The following is a 13,833-nucleotide window of genomic DNA, read 5'->3' on the forward strand; positions in this document are numbered from 1 at the left end:
TCAAATTTCATCTTCTCGCTTATTGCTTTTTTAGTTGTCCTCTGCTCGCTTTTAATGGCTTCCCAGTCCTCTGACTTCCCACCAATACTCGCCACTTTGTATGCTTTTTCTTTGCGTTTATGCTGTCCTTGACTTCCTTCATCAGCCATCGATGCCTTGTCCTCCCCTTAGCATGTTGCCTCCTCTTGGGATGAATTTCTGTTGTGCCTCCCGAATAACCCCCAAAAACCCCTGCCATTGCTGTTCCACTGTCTTCCCTGTTAGACTCCTTTTCCAATCAACTTTGGCCACCTCCTCCTTCATGTCTTTGTAGTTACCCTAATTGTATTACCATTACATCTGATTGCAGCTTCTCCCTCTCAAACTGCAGGTTAAGTTCTATCATATTGTGGTCACTGCTCCCTAAGGGTTCCTTCACCTTAAGTTCCCTAATCAAGTCTGCCTCATTACACATCACCAAATCCAGAATTGCCTGTTCCCTAGTAGACTCTGTCACAAGTCTTATATTATCATGCTGAGTAATATGTTGTATTCTTTGTCCTTTCTTCCAGAATGATCCGATGTAGTGTTGACAAAGAATATACCAATCAAAAGATTGAAACAAAACTAATTTATTATTACACTACTAATTAAATGAAGTTTGCACACTCTACTGAGCTACAGATAATAATTAAGGAATATTGAATCTGTTTTACAGTACTTAATAATCTAAATAGGCACTAACTACATGTGATCTAATCTTGTATTCACTCTATCTACTCTAATCTTTTTATGCTTTCACTATGCTTTCTCCTTATGCTACTCTTTCCAGCTTCTCCCAGAATTCCCTCAGATCTGACTTAAATACAGAGAAGTGGTGTTTGATTTACACGGAGATGGCATTATTAACCCTTCACTGACCTGACTATATACATATAATTACAACAAGTTGCTCCACTACCAACCTGATTTTCCCAGTCCACCTGCATATTGAAGTACCCCAGGATTATTGTAATAATGCCTTTTTTACATGTCTTTTCTATCTCCTGATTTATTTTCTGCCCCACATCCTGACGCCTGCAAGAGAGCCTGTACATAACTCTCATCAGGGTGCTTTTATCTTTGCAATTGCTCCTGTGTACTGAAGCACGGTAGCATTGTGGTTAGCACTGTTGCTTCGCAGCTCCAGGGTCTCAAGTTCGATTCCCAGCTTGGGTCACTGTCTGTGTGGAGTCTGCACGTTCTCCCCGTGTTTGCATGGGTTTCCTACAGGTGCTCCGGTTTCCTGCCACAGTCCAAAGATGTGCAAGTTAGGTGGACTGGCTTGCCCTTAGTGTCCAAAAAAGGTTCAGGTGGGTTATGGGGATAGGGTGGAGGTGTGCGGATAGGGTGGAGGTATGGGCTTAGATAGGGTTCTCTTTCCAAGTCTCAATGGGTCTCCTCCTGCACTGTAAAATCTATGGGCGCGATTCTCTGATCGCGGGACCAAGTGTCCGCGTCGTCGTGAATGCCGTCGCGTTTCACCTCGGCGCGAAACGGGCGCGGGCACTAGCGATTCTGGCCTCATTTCCTGGCGAACACTGGGGGCGTGGACAACCCGCACATGCGCAGTGGTGCTGCACCAACCCGCACATGTGCAGTTGGGCCGCGCCAACCCGCGAATGCGCTGGGGAATTCTTCAACGTGCCGGCCCCGACGCAACATGGGTATATAAAATAGGGCCGGGACTGGAGAAGCCCGTCCGCCGATCGATGGGTCACGGGCCAGACCCCATCGGAGCCCTCCCTCCCCCCCCCCCCCCCCCCCCCCCCAGTGAAGGAGCGCCTCCTCCCCCCCACCCCCCTTAAAGGCCGCTCCCCGACCCTATGCGCAGAGTTCCTGCCGGCTGCGAGCAGGTGTGAACGGCACTGGCGGGCCTCTGCCGTTTCTGTGTGGCTGCTCGGCCCATCAAGGCCGGAGAATCAGCGGCCCACGACCGGCGCCGTGTCAGATGCGCTGGCATAAATGGCACCGATTCTCCGCTGCTCGGAGAATTGCCTGCCGGCGTGGGAAAAAATGGCGCGAACGCCGATTCTCCCCTACGGCGCGGCATGGGAGAATCCCACTCTATGATTTTATGTGTTTAATTGCAGTGCTGATGTCAATACATCTTTAAATATGGCGAAACTAATAGGTTTGAGTACCATGTGTAGCAGAGTACTGGGCTTGTTGCTTAAGCTTGTACGAATGATGTTTGGAAGAATTTATGATGATCTTTATTGTCACAAGTAGGCTTACATTGCAATGAAGTTACTGTGAAAAGCCCCTATTTGCCACATTCCGGCGCCTGTTCGGGTACACAGAGGGAGAATTCACAATGTCCAAATTACCTAACAGCACATCTTTAGAGATTTGTAGGAGGAAACCGGAGTACTCAAAGGAAACCCACGCAGACACAGGAGAACGTGCAGACTCCGCACTGACAGTGACACAGCCGGGAATCGAACCTGGGACTCTGGCACTGGGAAGCCACAGTGCTAACCACTGTGCTACCGTGCTGCCCTTTATGTTTATCAACTCAAGATTCTGGAGTACAATTTATTTACTTTGTTACATTTGTTGTTTGGGGTAGTTTTAACTATTTAAGACTTATTCACAATTCTATTTTCTATGTTTCTATCCCAATGGGTATTGAGATTCTGAAAGACACTTGTATTGATTTTATTTTACTTATGTTACACACGCTGTGCACCAGTTTCAACTCCTGGCCATGAGTTTGATTCTTACAAAAGCTTTTTTTAAAAATCTGACTCTGTGGTCAGTGTGATATTCATCACAAACTGCAACATCGCAAAATAACTGCATGAAAGAACTAGCAATCAGAGACAGGACACAAGATGACAGAATTTGAATATGTTTAGGTCTCATCCAATCAGGATTATGTCAATGCTTCTCAACACAATTATTGAATGTCTGTGAAAATGCAAAATAGAATCAGAAGTAATTTTGGAAGCTTTAAAATTATACTAAAATTGCCATGATATAATAAAGGAAATATTATAAAATATTTATCCTGGGCATGTAATTTTCAAAATATAATGGACAGAATTTCCTAATTTCTGTGTTGTAAACAACGTTTTGCCTGTGAAACTGGTTGGAGCAAATGCAACACATAGGCACTTTGTACACCAAACCTAGCAATGCACTCTTAGCTTTCAAAATAAAAGAATACTTTTTCTTGTGTCTTTCAGTCTTACTTTTCTACTTCTGGCAGCAACTCTACACAAATGTAATTGTTGGCTTTAGGATTGAATAATGTTCCAGAAAGTTTGTTCCTTCTGAAATGATGGGACAGTGAAGGCCAACTATTGCATTAAACCACCGTATTGAATTGTTAATAGAAAACACTATTGTGAAGGCAAATCAGAGCCGGAAACTAGGCAATCGAATAGAGATGCTAAAATTCGCACATCGAGATTTGAGTATTTTAAATTTCTCCACAGCTGTGGCTTAATGCTTGAAAAGACTTGTAGAAAACAAAAGGTTCACTGCAGCAATTTGCCAGTGTAACAGTGGTCTGGTGATCATTCTCTGATTTCCTTAATATTCCCTTTGCATCTGTGCAGTCCAGTTTTATATTGCTGTAATGGTGCAACACACAATGAATGCTTTGATAACTTGAAATTTTGGACACAAGTAAACTCAGCTTTGCTCACTTTGTTCTTATTTATGTTGTCAATTGAGACAGGTTTGGAACTCAGACGAGAAACTTCCGTCTTTACTATGATGGGAAACACTTTGTGGGAGAAAAACGGTTCGAGTCGATCCATGACCTGGTAACAGACGGATTGATTACATTATACATTGAGACTAAGGCTGCAGAATACATTGCCAAGATGACGATTAATCCAATCTATGAACACATAGGCTATACAACTCTAAACCGGGAGTCTACCAACACAAAATGTCTTCCAGCCCTTAGAGACATACAAGCAGAGCCCCAATCTGCTGCAGAGGGTGCCACTCCAGAGGAGAGGGTAAGGATCAAAAATGTTTCATTTCTTCCCCCTCCTCCACCTCTATATTTTTCTATACTGTAAATTTTTACTCAAGTGTACTCAAGATTACTTCAGAGTTATTCTATTTGGAAATGCAGACAGAATAATGTAATCATGCATTATAAAGTATGGCAACATAATTGAATTGCCTTGGGAGATGATATAGTAACATAGCTAAAGACTCAAAAATCTGTATTTTCTGATTTTAGGACATTTTATTGTAGCTTATTACATATTATTTTATTGCATTGAACCCATATTCCTGCAATAGGGGATCAGAAAAGGTTCTAATGGTAAACCAAAGTAGGAGGTTCCCTACCAGTAGGAAAAGTGGCATGACATGTAAATTGAATATATGAAACTTTAGTTGGGAGTATTGTTTATAAATAATTATATAAACCAGAAGGGAAAGTTTAATTGTTTTGGAAATATAATCAAAACTGTAAAAGTTTGTTATAGCCTTAAATGCATTAATGGTGTTTTATTTTAAATTAGCATTTTGATTATTGTTTTTGATCTTTTGGTAGTTTTTAATGGTGACAACTCTTATTTTGGCTACCACATGTTGTGGTGCATTTTCATTTATATCAGGGCGTTCTACCAGGACTGATAGTAGATCAGCATTATAATTGCATCCAATTTGAAGCCATGGTTCAACAGCAAATCAGTAGATAGTATTATACATATATTCTCTTTTGTACTTTTTATTACTAACACAAGAACACATGAAATAGGAGCAGGAGAATACCACAATGGCCGGTCAAGCCTGCACCACCATTCAAAATGATCATGTCTGATCTTGGGTCTCAACTCCTTTTCCTGCCTATTCCCCATATCCCTTTGGTTCCCAGAGAGACCAAATATCTGTCGATCCCAGCCTTAAATCTACTCAATCCCACTGGGGTAGCAAATTCCAAAGTTTCACAACCCTTTCAGTGATGTCTGCCTGTGCTTTAGACCAGTGCTTCTCAAAGTGTGGTACGAGTACCGGTGCCGGTACTCGAGCCATCGTCTGCCGGTACTTGGAGTGTTTCCAGAAAAGAAAGAGACAGTAATCCTGGATTGGCTTGTTTCGCTTACCGGTCCCTGGCACATTGAAAAAAAAAAACTGCTGGTACACCACATCAGATAGTTTGAGATGCACTGCTTTAGACTCCTTAACCAGTGGAAACAATATCTGTGTCCACCTTTTCAGGACCCTTCAGAATTTTAACTGTTTCCATGAGGTCACCTCTCATGTTCTAAACTCCAGAGAATAGACCCAGTTTACACCTCTCATCACAGGATAAATTGGCTAATCATGTGTAATGAAATTGTCTTTACATTAAAGTACAACTTGTATATAAAATAATTTTGTGTAACTTGTGGCTTTTTATTGCATTGCGGTGACTAAGGACTTTTCACAGTAACTTCATTACAATATAAGCTTACTTGTGACAATAATATGGATTACTATTATTATTCATATTGACCGGAACACAGAAATGTGGAGTGTGAAATTGTGCAGGCAGTGTGTTAATTTTAAAGGACTGGCTCTTAAGACATTTATTTCGTTCCATTTCCCAGATTTGCCTTGGTAGGATGTGGACTGGTCCTCATTCTCTGAGATGACTGTTTTTAAGGCAACATTATTCTCCAGGGCATGTAGTGATTTTAACATTATCCAGCATTGTTTGTGAGGGAGGATTTGACAAAGAGTCATTGGACTCGAAACGTTAGCTCTTTTCTCTCCCTACAGATGCTGCCAGACCTGCTGAGATTTTCCAGCATCGTCTCTTTCGTTCCAGCATTATTTGTGTATTGTAGCTGGGCCAAGAAAGTGAATGCACCATTCTCTCATTATAATGACTTCAGAGTAGATTTATGAAAAAAGTAACATTTATTAGTTATGAGAATAAATCAAACAAAAGTTAGAAGAGCCCTGATTCACCTGAATAAATACTGCAATACCTTGTCAGAATCATTGACACACGCTCCACACTACGTGCATGTGAGGTTGGAGACAGGCCGTGCCCAGAGCCCGACATGGAGACTGGACACGGACCTCCTGGTCGACAAGGCCTTCTGCCAGAAAACATCACAGGCCATAGGCGACTACATAAGCAGCAACTGGAACGGGGAAGTCTCACCCTCCATGTTGTGGGAGGCACTGAAGGCTGTTATCAGAGGGGAAATTATAGCCTACAAGGCACGTAGAGATAGGGTAGAGAGGGAGGCCAGGCAACAACTGCATCTTGGAGGTCGACAGAAAGTACTCCGAGGCCTTGACCGTAGAGATGCTGGCGGAGAGCAAAAAGCTACAAATGGACTTTAACCTGCTATCCACCAGGAAAGCAGTGTACCAATTCCGCCAGACACGAGGGACCTTTTACGAGCACAGAGACAAGACTGGCTGCCTATTGGCTCACAAGCTGAGAAAGCAGGCAGCCATGAGGGAAATAGTGCAGGTAAAAGACAACAGAGGCAGACTGGTAACGGAACAAAAAGAGGTCAACCGAGCTTTTGAGACCTTTCACCGAGGGCTGTACACCACCGCTCCCCCAATGGACGTGGGATGAAACAGTTCCTCGATGGACTAGACATACCAGTTGTGGGGGAGGACAGATGGGGAGAGCTGGAAGCACCAATAGATCTGGGAGAAACCATGGAGAGCATCAGATCCATGCAGGCGGGGAAGGCGCCGGGACCGTATGGATTCCCGCCGGACATCCATAAAAAATTTGCACCGGTCCTGGCCCAACATCTAAGGGACATGTTCGTAGACTCGCTAGCAAGGGGCACTTTACCTCCCACACTAGCGCAGGTCACAATTTCACTGATACCCAAAAAAAAGACAAAGACCTGACAGAATGTGGATCATATAGACCCATTTCACTGCTAAATGTGGATGCGAAAATACTCGCAACGGTCCTAGCGAAAAACCAACACTGCAAAGGAGGAAAATCAAGGGAGGCCTGGCACTGCCAAACTTACAATACTACCACTGGGCAGCAACAGTGGAAAGAGTGAGGGGATGGGTGCACGAACCTGACTCGGAGTGGGTGCGGATGGAAGAGGCTTCCTGCAAGGCTACGATCCTCCGGGCCCTCGTCACACAGCACTCCCATCCCCTTCGACGGGATACACATCTAGCCCAGTGGTAGCGGGCACACTGAAAACTTGCAGCCAACTAAGACAGCACTGAGAGCTAACCAGGATGTCCCCCATGGCACCCATCTGTGGTAACCACAGATTCCCACCAGCCATGCTGGACGCAACCTTTAAAAAATGGAGACCGGACATGGGAACACTGACAGTCAGGGACTTTTAAATAGGGCACAGACTAGCGACACTGAACAAACTAACGGAGGTATAGGAATTGCAAACAGGACAGGAAATGAAGAACCTGCAAATAAAGCACTTCCTCCGCAAAGAGACAATAGAGTACCCCTGGCCTCCTGAGACCACACTATTAGAGGAAGTGATGAGCACGGACAGTAAGTAGGGGGACTCTGTGGGGAAAATATATGGACAACTACTGGACGGAGTACGAACGCCACTGGATGAGACCAGACGGAAATGGGAGGAAAAACTCCACCTCCCACTGCGCAAGGCTCAGCTTCATGCACTTCACAGTGGTGCACAAAGCACACCTGACCAGAACCCGAATGAACAGGTTCTTCCGGAGGTGGAGGACAAATGTGAGCGGTGCCAGAGGGACCCGGCCAACCACACCCACATGTTCTGGGCATGTCCCAAACTTGCTGGGTTCTGTACAGCCTTCTCCGAGGCAATGTCCAAGGTTGTGGGGTGAGGGTGAAGCCACGCCCAAATGTGGCAATCTTCAGGGTATCAGAGCAGGCAGGGCTACACAAGGGGAAGGGGGCTAACGCACCAGCTTTCGCTTCCCTGATCGCATGCCGGAGAATCCTGCTCCGCTGGCGATCAGCAGCACCACACACAGCTACAGACTGGCTAGCTGATGTCTCGGAATTTCTCAATCTGGAGAAGATCAAATGCGCAAAGCGAGGGTCGGAGGAAGGCTTCCTTACTGCATGGGGGCAATTTATTGGCCAGTTCCAAAACCTGTTCTAGGCCAGTAAAAGCCAGTAGAAAGGGAAACGGGAAGGATTTTTTTTTAAAAGGGGAAAAGAAATAAGGACAAGGAGAAACGCCAGGGCTGTACAACCTGGGAGGGGGGGGGGGGGGGGGGGGGGCAGAAAGCCTGAGAGGGACAAAACGAGACAACCCCCCCCCCCCCCCCCCCCCCCCCCAATTCACAAAAAGAACACAGCAGAAGCTAACGGCGAGATAAAGGAAAACGGGGGAGGAAAGGGAGAAATGGGAGCCCCCCCCCACCCCGGATCGACCAGGGAGGACATCTGGGAGGCTAGGCGGGGAAGGGGGTGAGTGTTTGTGAAAGGGGGGGGGGGGCTGAGGGCATGCTGAACTTGATGGCAACAATATGTAAACAGAGAAAAGTAAGACCAAGCCTTTTCCACATTGTATAATAAATGAAAACGAACGGCAAATGTCCATAACTTTGAAAAGACCAATAAAAAGATTTTTATTTTAAAAAAAGAAATGATTGAAATATCACCAGGGTCTGACTCTGATGTGGTTCTTCAATCTTCTTTGTCTTGAGGATGTGATGTAACAATTTGCTCCATCAAATGAAATTTGAGCAATGGCTATGAAGTTAATGTAAGGATCATCAATCTAAATATGAACTGAGTTTACAGCAATCTTCAAACAGTTCTGAGATTATACTCATTAGAACATCAAAGAACAACTGCTGTGGCTGACATTTTGTTTGTTAGCATCCAGAAAACAAACTTTTCTTTACTATAGGGGGCACGGTAGCACAAGTGGCTGTGGCTGGAAATGGCTTCACAGTGCCGGGGTCCCAGGGCATTAGATGATTACTTGAATAGAAAATATGTGCAAGGGTAGGGGAAAAGGCAACGCCAGCCACCTATCGCAAGGCATTCCACCTCTTAAAATCCACCTTCATCCCTCCACCACACAATCCCCCCCCGCACAATCCCTCTGCACTCCTTCACCCTAAGCGCCATTGCCAATGGCTCTTTTGCCAAGGCGAATAGCATTGGGGAGAGCCGGCACCCCAGCTTGTCCCATGTGAAGCCCAAAGTACCCCTAACTCACTCAGTTCATCTGCACACTCACCGCACACTCATCACCAACACCTTATACAGCAGTCGATCCCAATGCACAAGCCCCAGCACCTCGAACAGATATGCCCACTCCACCCGAACAAAAGCCACCACTACCTCAACATCCTGCACTCCACAAGGGCATTATAATCACGTTCAGTAACCGCCACATATTTGCAACAGTTGCCTTCCTTTCACCAAACCCATCTGTTCCTCCCCAATATCCCTGGCACATAGTCCTCAATCAATGATGCAAGCACCTTTGCCAAAAGCTTGGTATCAATATTTACTGTTGATATTGGACGGTACGACCTGATGTGTTGGGCAGGCTGGGTCGATGTGGACTTCACTTGATGCAGTGTAGCAAGAGACAGACCTCCAACACTTGATGAGATGCAACACTATTTTATTTAACGTCTTAACTATTGCACACGTTCAACTGTGGGTTGACACTATGCTGACTTGACTGGAGACCTAGTGCTAACCTGACCAGACTTTCTAGCTACCGCATGGTGTTTGCACTGACTAGCTCACAAGCTCTGACTGTCTCAGAGGCTGGATCCAGAGAGAGCGGGAAACCTGGTGCCCTCTGGCTTTATAGTGGTAGTGTCCTGTCTGGTGATTGGCTGCTCTGTTCTGTGTGCTTACTGGTCATCCTGTGTATCAATCACTGCCTGTCTGCACTCCATTATATACATAGATGTATATTATGGCATCTTCCCCCTTTTTTTTGAGATAATAAATATCTCCCGCTGGCTGTTGGGAGGCCTGTAGTAAACTCCCAACATTGTGACTACACCCTTCCTATTCCTGAGCTCTACCTATATTGCCTCGCTGCATGAGCCCTCTGAGGTGTCCTCCCGCAGTTCAGCTGTGATATTTTCCGTAACCAGTAATGCAACCCCCCCCCCCCCCCCCCCCCCCCCAATCTCAAAAGATAACTCTTTACAGCAAATATTCCAGAGTGTTAACTGTATTTAAAAGTGGATTGGGATCTGAGATGGTTTTGAGTGGAAATAAAGATAGCAGTTAAGGGTATTGTGCCATTGTATTCATTAACACTGTTTAAAGGGTCATTTTAAGATGTTTTCTTGTGTGATGTTAAAGATATTTTTATACTGTCAGAATTTGTTTTTTTGTTTTTTTTACAATTTAGAGTACCCAATTATTTTTTTGACAATTAAGGGGCAATTTAGCGTGGCCAGTCTACCTAATCTACACATCGTTGTGGGAGTGAAACCCATGCAGACACGGGGAGAATGTGCAACCTCCACACAGACAGTGACCCAGGGCCGGGATTCGAACCCGGGTCCTCAGCACTGTAGGCTGTAGTGCTAACCATCAATATTCAGGTCCCAATCTATGCCATCCTGCAGCCATGTCTCTATATTGGCTATTAAATCCTACTCTATTTGCACTCAGTTCATCTATTTTATCTTTAATGCTCTGTGCATTAAGATAACGAGCCTTGCGTTTTGTACTTATTATTTATGTAAACTCTAGTCTTATTGGTTGGATTACACTTGGACTTGTTGTCCCTTCCTGTCATCATCTGTTTTAGCATTTCCCATTTAATATATCTTTTTCTTGCCTTTTCTCTTTTCTTTGATTTACCACAACTTCTCAAATTGGATCCCTTGCCCCACTATTTAGTTTAAAACCTTTTTTACTTCCCTAGTTATGCTAAACATAGTGCTACCGTGACTGGTTAGCACTGCTACTTCACAGTGCCAGGGACCCGGGTTCAATTCTGGCCTTGTGGAGTTTGCACTCTCTCCCGTGTCTGCTTGGGTTTCCTCTAATTTCCTTTCACAGTCCAAAGATGTGCAGGTTCGATGGATTGGCCATGCTAAATTTCCCTTTAGTGCCCAAAGATATGCAGGTTTTGTGGGTTTGCGGGGAATGGCCCTTGGTAGGGTGCTCTTTCAGAGGGTTAGTGTGCAAATTTCACACACACAGTAACCCTGTGGTTGGAATTGAACTTGGGTCCCTGGCGCTGTGCGGCAGCAGTGCTAATCACGTGCCGCCACGACAGGAGGTCAGACAGAATATATGGAACAGCAAAATATGACTAAAAGATGAATAAGGAGAGAAAAATAAGACTAAGAGAGAATGCTAGCCTGAAATAGAAAAACAGGTAGTAAGTGTTTCTATAACTATTTTAAAAAAGAAACTTATCAACAAAGTGAGCATTGGTCATGTAGAAAGTGCAACTGGGGAATTGGACATGGAAAACAAGGAAATGGCAGATAGATTTAATGGATATTTTACATAGAAATATAGAAAATAGGTGCAGGAGTAGGCCACTCGGCCCTTTGAGCCTGCACCACCATTCCATATGACCATGACTGATCATGTAAATTCAATATCTCACTCCCGCTTTATCTCCATACCCCTTGATTTCTTTAGCTACATGGGCCACGTCCAGCTTCCTCTTGAACATATCCTACGAACTGGCCCCAACAGCTTTCTGTGGTAGAGAATTCCACAAGTTTGCAACTCTCTGAGAGAAGAAGTTCTTCCTCATTTCTGTCCTGAATGGCTTACCCCTTATTCTTAGGCTGTGACTCCTAGGTCTGGACGTGCCCAATATCGGGAACATTCTTCCCGCATCCAGACTGTCGAATCACAGCCTATGGGCGGGATTCTCTGATCCTGAGGCTAAGTGTTGGCGCTGTCGTAAACGCCGTCGCATTTCCCAACGGCGTCAACACGGCCTCAGGAGCAGCAATTCTGGCCCCCCCAGGGGGCCAGCACAGCACTGGAGCGACCCACGCCGCTCCAGCTGCCGATCCCATCGTCAGATGGGCGCTGTGGGTCCACGCATGCGCAGTGGGATGGGCGCGATTTCCGCGCATGTGCGGTGTCTCCCTTCTCCGCAATGACCCCAACACAACATGGCATTGGGCTACATGGACCGGCGTGAAACAAAGGAGGCCCCCAGCCCAAGAGACGGCCTGCCAATTGGTGGGCCCCGATCGCGGGCCAGGCCACAGCGGAGGCCCCCCCGCCCCCTGGGGTCGGAAACCCCCCCCCCCCGGATTCCTTTCCACACCGAGGTCCCACCAGGTTAGAACGGCACCGGCCGGACTCGGATTTTTTGGTACGGCCGCTCGCCCCATCCTGGGCGAAGAATCACCGGGGGGGGGGGGGGCCCCTTCAAGCGGCCCACGACCAATGCCGCGCCGACACCAATGGCGCCGATTCTCCGCTCTCCGGTGGATCGCATTGGGGCGACGTGGCGCGATTCGCTCCGGTCGTGGCAGTTCTACGGGCCGGCCCCAGGGTGAGAGAAACCCATCCAATGTTTCTATGAGATTGGATTGGATTTGTTTATTGCCACGTGTACCCAGGTACATTGAAAAGTATTTTTCTGCGAGCAGCTCAACAGCTCATCAAGTATACAAGGGTAGAAAAGGGAATAAAAGAAAATACATGGGGCTGGTTTAGCACAGGGATAAATCGCTGGCTTTGAAAACAGACCAGGGCAGGCCAGCAGCACGGTTCAATTCCCGTACCAGCCTCCCCGAACAGGCGCCGGAATGTGGCAACTAGGGGCTTTTCACAGTAACTTCATTTGAAACCTACTTGTGACGATAAGCGATTTTCATTTCATTTCATTAATAGGGTAACACAAGGTATACAATGTAACTACATAAGCACTGGCATCGGATGAAGCATACAGGGGTGCAGTGTGAATGAGGTCAGTCCATAAGAGGGTCATTTAGGAGCCTGGTAACAGCGGGGAAGAAGCTGTTTTTGAGTCTGTTCGTGCATGTTCTCAGATTTCTGTATCTCCTGCCCGATGGAAGAAGTTGGAAGAGTGAGTAAGTCAGGTGGGAGGGGTCTTTGATTATGCTGCCCGCTTTCCCCCGGCAGCGGGAGGTGTAGATGGAGTCAGTGGATGGGAGGCAGGTTCGTGTGATGGACTGAGCGGTGTTCACGACTCTCTCAAGTTTCTTGTGGTCCTGGACCGAGCAGTTGCCATATCAGGCTGTGATGCAGCCAGATAGGATGCTTTCTATGGTGCATCAGTAAAGGTTGGTAAGGGTTAATGTGGACATGCCAAATTTCCTTAGTTTCCTGAGGAAGTATAGACGCTGTTGTGCTTTGTTGGTGGTAGTGTCGACGTGGGTGGACCAGGACAGATTTTTAGAGATGTGCACCCCTGCGAATTTGAAACTGCCAACCATCTCCACCTCGGCCCCGTTGATGCTGACAGGGGTGTGTACAGTACTTTGCTTCCTGAAGTTAATGACCAGCTCTTTAGTTTTGCTGGCATTGAGGGATAGATTGTTGTCGCTGCACCACTCCACTAGGTTCTCAATCTCCCTCCTGTATTCTGACTTGTCGTTGTTCGAGATCCGGCCCACTATGGTCGTTTTGTCAGCAAACTTGTAGATGGAGTTGGAACCAAATTTTGCCACGCAGTCGTGTGCGTGCAGGGAGTAGAGTAGGGGGCTAAGTACGCAGCCTTGCGGGGCCCCGGTATTGAGGACTATTGTGGAGGAGGTGTGGTTGTTCATTCTTACTGATTGTGGTCTGTTGGTCAGAAAATCAAGGATCCAGTTGCAGAGTGGGGAGCCAAGTCCTAGGTTTTGGAGCTTTGATATGAACTTGGCTGGGATTATGGTGTTGAAGGCGGAGCTGTAGAAAATAAATAG

At 46.2% G+C, this 13,833-nt stretch overlaps 1 protein-coding gene across 7 annotated transcripts in view; it reads left to right on the forward strand.

Moving 5' to 3' along the window:
- Positions 1–13,833, forward strand: part of chn1 (chimerin 1) — a 337,127-nt gene that overhangs the window by 189,699 nt on the left and 133,595 nt on the right. For all 7 annotated transcript variants that reach the window (XM_038789361.1, XM_038789364.1, XM_038789365.1 and 4 more), the window contains one exon: positions 3,707–3,995. In XM_038789361.1, the coding sequence (XP_038645289.1) occupies positions 3,707–3,995 (289 nt within the window). The remainder of the gene's footprint in view (positions 1–3,706; positions 3,996–13,833) is intronic.

Source organism: Scyliorhinus canicula, chromosome 2 (genome assembly GCF_902713615.1).
Source record: "Scyliorhinus canicula chromosome 2, sScyCan1.1, whole genome shotgun sequence".
Lineage (NCBI taxonomy): Eukaryota > Metazoa > Chordata > Chondrichthyes > Carcharhiniformes > Scyliorhinidae > Scyliorhinus > Scyliorhinus canicula.